General features: G+C 31.6%; 1 protein-coding gene across 1 annotated transcript in view; it reads right to left on the bottom strand.

Annotated features, from left to right (window-relative positions):
• Positions 1-332: 332 nt before the first annotated feature.
• LOC134710624 (endoprotease aex-5-like) overlaps positions 333-10,119 on the bottom strand; it is a 70,352-nt gene continuing 60,565 nt past the window's right edge. The window contains exons 13-17 of the mRNA XM_063571006.1: positions 8,405-8,712; positions 7,456-7,512; positions 6,225-6,755; positions 2,933-3,018; positions 333-2,726 (exon numbers count right to left, since the gene is read on the bottom strand). Of these exons, the coding sequence (XP_063427076.1) occupies positions 2,933-3,018; positions 6,225-6,755; positions 7,456-7,512; positions 8,405-8,712 (982 nt within the window). The 3' untranslated portion in view covers positions 333-2,726. The remainder of the gene's footprint in view (positions 2,727-2,932; positions 3,019-6,224; positions 6,756-7,455; positions 7,513-8,404; positions 8,713-10,119) is intronic.

Raw genomic sequence — 10,119 nt, 5'->3', positions numbered from 1 at the left:
TTGTCTCATTGGCCCTCATACCACATCTTCCTATAACTATGTGTCTCACAGATGACAACAAACATATGTTTTTTTTTATGCGTCTTTGGTTATTTTTACTTTGTACTTGTAGATGGGTCAATATACGCAATTCATTTCTAATAGAACACAAATATTGAAGATTTCTGTCTCAGTTTTCCGTCCCAATCGGAAAAGATCCATTTATTTGCCACTGTAAATAATCATCGCATATAAATAATCATATTATATTCTGGATTTATACCACACACAAATATTTCGGTAGTTGCATAGATCAACTGTTTTATTAACAAAATTATAAAAAAAATCCCAGTTACAGTAAGTAATGTATATATAAATATCATGCTCTCATAATAGCAATCGTCACTTACATAAATATATCAAAATATCTACTTCCCAAGTACCGACGTAATGTTTTATAAATATAAAAAAAATATGTGGAAAAATGTATGCATCATAATTTCAAGCTTGTCAATGTTCTAATATTCTTACATATAACAACACAAATAACGCATCAGAGCGTACCATATGTAGTTGTGTCATGATATATTGTATTTGCTACAAATTTTAAGAAATCTATTATAATTCAAGTATTTTTTATTGATTATTTCTGATTTTACACAAAACAAATCATTTTAGTGTTTACAAAGGAGATTTCAATCACAAAATAAAAAAAAGAATATGATACTAATTAATTTCAAATTGGTGATTAAACAGTAGTTCGATTGTAAAACTGAAAATAAAAGTCTTTTGATTTTTTTTTTGGTTATTTTTAGATAGAAAAATACTCACTACTCTCGATTGAACCAATTTCGGGAACATTTTTATCTGGGGGATGGGGGTTATATATTCTTATTTTCTTATTTTTACAGAATTTGGTAAAACTTTGAATTTTTTTTTTCTAAAGATACAGGCAAAAGCTTAAAAAATATATACTCCAAAAACAAAAATGTGTTATTCTTTGGTTGTCAAGAGTTTTTGATTAATTTGAGAATTTTGCATTCTAAATCCTACTATCAATCAAAATGGTGTTGGGTGAATAGATTGTATTTATATATGCAACTGCATACTAGTGATGTTACTTTTACGTACAGCTGCGAAAAGAACAAGCACATGCATTACAATGATGTTTTGCAGAATTAAGAAATTACATTATACATGTACCATGATAATATGGATCAAAACTAATTGGACTTTTCGTGTTGCATGATGTTTTCATGTATCAGTTGAACGGTCAAACTTATTCCTATGTTGCATTTACATAATTATACATAATATACACATTTGCCTTGTTTCCCATATAAAAATAACAACTTATATAAATAAAACTCCAGAAAATGCAATAACACATGTACATTCTGGACACCATAACAAAATATTATAAGCAATACAGTATTAAATCGTACCCACATAACACGATTTTAAAAACATAAACATTAAAACTAAGTGAATATCACCAGATATAGTAAACAACAACAAAATAACATAAGTGTTATGCATAACTAAATATGGAATCATATTTTTCAAACGTCTTATTAAAAGCAAACTCGTACACATGTTTGGGCAGAGAATGAAACTGACCAAAAAGTGTTAAAAAAGGTTTGAAACATTATTTACAAATGTATAATATATAAAACGAAACGAACAACACAGTGAAATTATCCGATAGATCGTTTGCTGAGGATCGAGTATAATTCTTGCATGTTAGGACCCATGGAAATTCTCAGATAAATAATTTGGTGTAGACCGACTGTGACTACGGAATTGAGTGATAATTTGCCATTCTCCGATAGATCAATTGCTGGAGACCGAGTATGATTCTTGCATGTTAGAAGTGACATTCTCAGTTAAATCGTTTGGAGAAGACCGATTGTGACTACGGGATGGAGATATAATTTGCCATTCTTCGATAGATCAATTGCTGGAGACCTAGTATGATTCATGTGTGTAAGAAGTGGCATTCTCTGTTAAATCATTTAGAGAAGACCTATTGTGACTACGGGAAGGGAGATATAATTTGCCATTATTCATAGATCGTTTGCTGGAGACCAATTGTGACTACGGGATGGAGGGATAATTTGCCATTATTCGGGAGATCATGTGCTTGAACCGATCGAAATGGTATGTTAGAAATCTCCAATTTCTTCAAGTGCTTTACCTTAGTGAAAAAAGGAATTTATAATTTGTAATGATGCTTTCCCTTAAATCGGTGTGTGCCATTAGAATACAAATGTTAACATTGTAACTATGAAGACATATTAAAAGTAAGTACATTTATGTATGTAATACAAAATATTTCAATGTGAAAAGTTTGATTTTCCCATGTTAAAGCTAGATAGGGAGTTCTCAATTCGTAAGGGAATAGAGTCTGTGATTTATTTCAGTTATCGCCCAAGACAATTTGAATTTTCCATTTTTGAAAAAAACTAGATACAAGCTTAAAATGAAGTAACTTATAGCCAGAAATGAACTGAGCAAGCAAGTAAACTTATATATAAACTGGGAGAATTAACATATTGTTTAAACTTGTTTTATAACCATCAAACAAATAAATCAGTGTTAAAATTATGAAAGAAGAATCCGTTTGAAAATGTCCGGAAGTAAGTATTGTTTTTGATTATGTGTATAATGATATTACAGTCCATTGTCATCTTCTTCCTAGATTGCTGGATGTACGACATGTGTTCCAGCAGCTGCACCATTGCAATCTAAATTAAAAAAGAAAAATGGTGACCATGAAGGTTTAAACTTTAGGTCCAGATCGTAGTAATAAAAAGAATTTGAAAATAGTACACAATAATGTGTACAGTTTACTTCTTATGTCAAATCTCATTAATATATAAATACGAGATTATTTCTATAGGCTGTGTCTGTTGCTCATATATTAATTAATACTATATGTATAAAAACCTACCTAGAGTATTACAAAGAACGCGACAACGGCAACCACTACAGCAGCACTTATCACTTTTCCGGCTATAACAGCTGAATCATTTTTCACTGAAAAAGAACACTACAATTAGGAAACGTTTCTACTTAAGCATGTTAAGGAAATGGCTGAACAAAGTCAGAAAAATGGCAATTGTTGCCTATGCGTTTAATGTGTTTGAGCTTTTGATTTTGCCATTTAGTTAGGAACTTACCTTTTAAATTTTCCTCAGAGTTTATTTTTTTTTGATTTTATCTTTCTCTATGCATGTTGCATTGTTTTTGTTGCATTTAATGATTTATGGTGTTTCGTATTTTTTCTGATATGGTTGATGTGTTTTCCTGAATTTTAGTTTTTAACCTGGATTTCTCCCAATCGATTTATGACTTTTGAACAGTTTTATACTACTATTGCCTTTGTTTTATTTAAGAACTATGTAATTCCACGGTTTTAACATCATTTGGTTATCAAAAAAAGTTTGTTTTTCTCTATCTATTCAAATAAATTGGTTTGCTGACGGTTCGAAATAAGAAAAGTAGTTATGAAAACGATCTGATACCAATTTCTAGTTTCATCTTTGTAAACTCATGATTTAAAATCTCTTTAGAAATGGAAACTAAAGTCAATACATATTTTGCCAATGCTCAATTATCTTTTTCTCCAATTGTTAATTACGTCTTTTACTAATTCCATTGAATGTTGGATGTGAACTGCTATATACTTTGGTCTTTAATTATGAAAATAATATTCGATTCAACGGGCTTTGGGCTCTCTTTAAGTAACTGCGAGTGTTTTTTGTTTTGTGATTTGGGATAAGCTCGTTTTGCCCGTTCAACTGATTTAATAATTTATTTTATGTCATGCTGTAACACTACTCTCAGAAGTGAGTGCAGGGTTTAGCGCCCACAATTATGATTTACCCGCCACATTATGTATATGTCTGTTCCAATAGTTAAGTTAAATATTTATATATATTGTTCATAAATTTAACCGTTAATTTTTGTCGTTTGAATTTACAAAGATATGAGCAATGAGCTCCTCGTACGGTCATCACCAATGTAAAAAGTGTAAAACAATTCAATCGAGAAAAACAACAACCCAATGTATGTACAAAATAATAAAACAAGAAACAAATATGTAGCACAGAAATAAACGACAACCACTGATTTGAAGGCTTCTAACTAGGGACGTTTATGCAATTTTCCAACTGATTCGTACAGTTTGTTCAATCATTTCCCAAAGGAGGATTACCTATAAATAATCTTTGATGAGAGTAAACTGTTTACAAATAGATGTCTCGAACATACATTATTGACATAGTATAAAAAACAAACGTTATCAAAGGTACTAGGCTTATAATTTAATACGCCAGCTGACGCACTTTCTGTCTACATAATACTCCCCAGTGACACCCAGATCAAAACAGTTATTAAACCAAACAAGTACAAAGTTCGTTGTGTCAAATTTGTTAGGCAATCTATGTCTTTGTTTAGAAAATCCTTAGTATTTAGAAAAAAATTCTGATTTTGTATATAGGAAATTTATAAAAATGTCATTTCTAAGATTACATTTTTACACTAATTAGATCGATATTTATTTACCTGTGCACTATTTTAGTGGAAATAAGTGTCATCACGAATGATATAATATATTATTTTAGAAAAACGTTTACTCTATATCGCGCTTTTTTGTTAGTCAGTCAAACTAACGGATTCACGTGAAACATATTTGTAATTTAATCTAACACAAGTAATAAGTCGATAGAACTTATAACTCTGGTTTCATAGACAGGTATTACATAAACTCAAAACTTTACTTTAAGACAAGATTATCTTAAAATTTATGTAAACAGGTTTGAATTACTCCAGAATATATAAAATAAAAATTAGGAAAGCAGGTATGATTGCCAATAAGTCGGATTCACGTGAAACATATTTGTAATTTAATCTAACACAAGTAATAAGTCGATAGAACTTATAACTCTGGTTTCATAGACAGGTATTACATAAACTCAAAACTTTACTTTAAGACAAGATTATCTTAAAATTTATGTAAACAGGTTTGAATTACTCCAGAATATATAAAATAAAAATTAGGAAAGCAGGTATGATTGCCAATAAGTCAATTCTCCATAAGAAACCAAAATGACACAGAAATTCACAACTATAAGTCACCGTATAATTACTTTTTTGTTACATAAACAATCAAACCACAACAGAATCGTTCATTTGATCAAGGCGAATCAGTGAATTTTGTGCGATTTTATTCTTTGTCTATTTAATGAAATTTAGAAATTTAATATTATCCTTAGGTGCAAAATCTTACAGTAAGAACAACAAGAAAACCATTCTTAACATATTTGAGATACAGAACAGCAATTAAAATATTCACTAATTTAACTATCTTTGTCGATACTTTTCATAGTGAGCTGTGACTACCCGAGTGATTATTTGACTATAGACTATGAAGTCTGTATCCCGTTCTATTTCTGTAATTTATTCTTACATACTTTTGAATTTTTAACCCTGTATGCTTACATTGCCTAGTATGTAAATTTCAAAATTGTTTGTATGCACATTGAACGACAAATTTATGTGACGTATAAAACATTTCTGACGTTAGACACTCAAATTAATCAATGTGTTCGGAGATAGTATATTATGTTATTGTGTACTGTTAAATTGTTCCTTTTAAAATTGTTATACGATGATGACTGAAGTTCCCATATTTTGACTATTTTGTTAATTGTGACTGTTTATTTAACGCATCATGTAAATATAACAGAATTTGATGAGACTATTATTAAAGTGAGAGGGTTAGCGCTATAGAACCAGGTTTAATCCACCATTTTCTACATTTGAAAATGGCTGTACCAAGTCAGGAATATGACAGTTCTTGTCCATTCGTTTTTGATGAGTTTTGTTTTTTGATTTTGCCATGTGATTATGGACTTTCCGAATTGATTTTCCTCTGAGTTCAGTTTTTTTGTGATTTTACTTTTTATGCAGTTTATTAATGAAGTCATTGAACCAAAAACTAAAAGTAAAGTCTTTTATGTAGAATATGCGTACAACAGTTATTTACGTTAATTTTTGGTCACTATGTTTACCCGTACACCTTAACTCATCTATAAAATGTGGGTGCCAATCGCACGTGGTGGAGATGATTCCAAAGTCACGTGATGCTATGGTAACTAAACTATGATACACACTTCATTACTTACCCGTAGTAATGGATGTAACTGCAGATGTAAAATGATAATTTTGTGTTGTTATACCTGTAGTTTCTACATTATTTGCGGATGTAGTTTTTGTTGTTGATACTGTGTCTGTAGTTGTTTTTGTTGTTGGTACGTCAGCAGGAGTTGTTGCCATTGTTGTTTTGGTGTCAGTAGTTATTTTTGGTGGTGTTACATCGGCAGTAGTTGTTTTTGTTGTTGGTACGTCAGCAGGAGTTGTTGTCGTTGTTATGGTGTCAGTAGTTATTTTAGGTGGTGTCACATCGGCAGTAGTTGTTGTTGGTGCGTAACCAGGAGTTGTTGCCTTCGTTGTTATGGTGTCAGTAGTTATTTTTGGTGGTGTTACAGCATCAGTAGTTGGTTTTGTTGTTGGTGCGTCAGCAGGAGTTGTTGCCTTTGTTTTTATGGTGTCAGTAGTTATTTCTGGTGATGTTACATCGGCAGTAGTTGTTGTTGTTGCTGGTGCGGAAGCAGGAGTTGTTGCCTTTGTTGTTTCGGTGTCAGTAGTTATTTTTGCTGTGGTTACATCGACAGTAGTTTGCTCTGCTGTTACGACGTTACTTCCTTGAGCTGTAAATATAACAACAACAGATTGAAGACTGATAATTGCTAAACATATAATAAAACGTTATAAGGAGGCCACTATTTTGATATTCTACATAATATCCCTTTTTAAGGCTAGCATCAGAAGTTTATTTTTACACTTAACTATTAATCAGCAAATATAAACAATTCACCGGTGTTTTAATTGAGGGATTTGTCATAGAGTTGTCTTTTGTTTAGAAGTACTATAAATAATGATTTTTATTACTTCATTTTAACGATATTTTACGACAGGTAATTTGACTAATCAATTGCATCATCATGCCGTATATATCATACACATGTATACTGTTTTACAACTAAATATTCTACTGATTTAGAAATGTTACACTAGGCCACCAAAAGGTTTTTTTTAATAAGTGCATTCTAGTTCGTTGACTGGTCTGGAACGCTGAAAACAGTACAGGATATGTTGTCACGATATCACAATATCATGAGTTCAAATTCCGTCAAGGTCAGAAAAAAAGTTGTTTGATCCACACAGATTCAACATTTCCGTGCTGATATAAGGTAATAATATAATATATATCATATATAGTTATTAACATATTGATGTACAACTGTATGTAAATATTTAAAAAAATCAAAATTATATCATGTTAGAGCGAAGAGGAGCATGCTGGTCGGAGCTTGAACTGCCGGTGATTTGTAATCAAATAATACTCACCTGGCCATGGATCTGTTGTAGTTCCGTAAAATTTAAGGGACCAGCTGTCTAAGGTTACTGGAAAAATAATGTTAATCCACTAAGATATATATTTTATATTTTATGCGTATCTCATATTTAAATTCAGTAATTTGAAAAAGATAAACATTACCAAATACAGTTATAAAACGTATATAAAAGAGAGCATGTTGAAAATGATAAAATGAATGAAAAACAAAGATGTAACACGACAACCACTGATTTTCAGGCTCCTGACTTGGGACAAGCTCATCTATACAGTATGTTATACTCACACATCGTTATGAACATATTGGAATTTGATGCGACTGTTATACAAGCGAGAGGTTAAGCCTGCTTAAAAACCAAGTCAGGAATAAGACAGATGTTTTCCATTAGTTTGTTAAGTTGAAGTTTTTGAATTTCTGTATTTGTGATTTTACGTTTTACTGAACCCTCCCTCCACTCCAACGCATAATGGCACATTTTGTACAGCTGTCGACTGAGTGTTTTAATGTACGAGGCATAATTATTTTGTTTTACTATTGAATAGGGGAATCTTCTGCTGTATTGCTTTGGAATGCATGCATTATACATGTACCAGCTGCTGTAAGAAACATGCCATTTTGGCAATATATTTCACACTTTAAAAATGATACCATTTATCTACCATAGATAAGCTAAAATCGATTTTTTTTTAAAGTTTATGGAAATAAAATTACAAATTATTTAGTATCAGATTTACAAAATGTCTAAACAGGATATCAGTTTCACTTCATTTGTAAATAATTCGTATGGCTTTTAATACTCTTTAATTTCGTTTTTCATTTGACCTTCCAGTTCTTTTTTTTCGATCGCCAGTCATATATTTTAACCTCTTTGTTATTCGTAAGATAATAATTTATTACGCTTTTATATCAAAACTACATAAGTTAAAATTGTATTGTGTTACCAGTTGCAATATGTAATCCTAAGTTTATTTCCAGTGTCCAGATTCCAATTGGATTTTCTCTCCAAAAATGAACTGACATGAAATCCCAGGTTAGACTTCCTGCTGCTTGATTATCTATAGCATCCGTATTTCTGTAGTGGAGTAGATGACTTTTGGTACCAGATGGAGATACCAAATACAGCTCGGTAACACCTCTGAATCCTGTGTAGGAGAATGTTATGTCAGCTACCACGTGCTCAAGATAGTTTGTTGACGAACAGTCACCATATGTTACATTCATTGAATCAGAGGCTGAAGTAGAGGTGCTCCTGTATGGTATACATGATACTTTTTCAACAATTTAAAATGCAAGCCGTATGGTAACTTATAGTTGCTTATAAATACATTAGGTGGTCTTTTCTGGAGATTTGTCTCACTGGCAATCATACCATATCTTCTTATTTCAATGTCAATTTAAAAATTTGTTGTATGAAATTGATTTTTGAAGTAAGGCTTAAGAATTATCTAGCAGAATTCCTAACACGGAACGAAGCTTAAGTCTTCAATGAAGGACAAAACATACAAATTGTTGAACTTGCATGATTTTTAATTTCAGTTTCTTGTGTATAATTCGGTATTTAGTATGACGTCCATCATAAATGTACTAGATTACATATTTTGTAAGGGGCCAAAAAAGAGGGACGAAATATACCAAAGGGACAGTCAAACTCATTATTCTAAACAAACTGACAACGCCATGGCTAAAAATGAAAAAGACAAAAAGACAAACAACATTACACATGACACAACATAGAAAACTAAAGAATAAACAACACGAACCCCACTAAAAACTATGGGTGATATCAGGTGCTCCGGAAGGGTAAGCAGATCCTGCTCCTGGCACCCGACGGAGTTTCTCGCTACATTGAAGACCAATTGGTGGTCTTAGGCTGTTGTCTCCTCTATGGTCGGGTTGTTGTTGCTTTACCACATTCCCCTATTTCCTTTCTCAATTTTACATGATCTAGGCTTTTCAATCTTTATCTACATATTACGTCTGATAATTTTTCTTACATCAAACAAGAAAAACGTTCGTCGATATACAACTTAGACTATTTAGATACTATCTAATTCAAACAATGGAAACATTGTCAGGACATGCGATTGGCACATTTGTAAATCGAAATTCTTTTGTTTGCCTTTGCCTCAAAGACATCATACATTTCTCAGTGATGTCCTGTGTTTGAATTTGTTTGTTAGCTTTTTTGTCATGAATGGTTGTCTCTAATATTTAATTAACTGTGCATTTGTATTCAGATATCGCAGATCAAATTTATTCGTTCATTGTGTAATCATACGTTTTTTGATTGAGTTAAGTCTGCCAATTGATATTTTATCGTATGTTTTTCTATAATGTGATGTTATGCTATTATTTCAGAAAAAGGGAGAAGGTTTGGATCCATTAAAACGTTTAATCCCGCTGCAAATTTTTAAATCTGATGTACAGTAGTTGTCGTTTGTTTATGTAATATATACGTGTTTCTCGTTTCTCGTTTTGTTTATATAGATGAGACCGTTGGTTTTCCCGTTTGAATGGTTTTACACTAATAATTTTGGGGCCCTTTATAGCTTGTTGTTTTGTATGAGCCAAGGCTCCGTGTTGAAGGCCGTACTTTAACCTATAATGGTTTACTTTTTAAATTGTTATTTGGATGGAAAATTGTCTCATTGGCACT

The sequence above is a fragment of the Mytilus trossulus genome, chromosome 3 (assembly GCF_036588685.1).
Source record: "Mytilus trossulus isolate FHL-02 chromosome 3, PNRI_Mtr1.1.1.hap1, whole genome shotgun sequence".
NCBI lineage: Eukaryota > Metazoa > Mollusca > Bivalvia > Mytilida > Mytilidae > Mytilus > Mytilus trossulus.
Note: the sequence above shows the minus strand (reverse complement) of the source record. Positions and strands in the feature narration are given on the sequence as shown.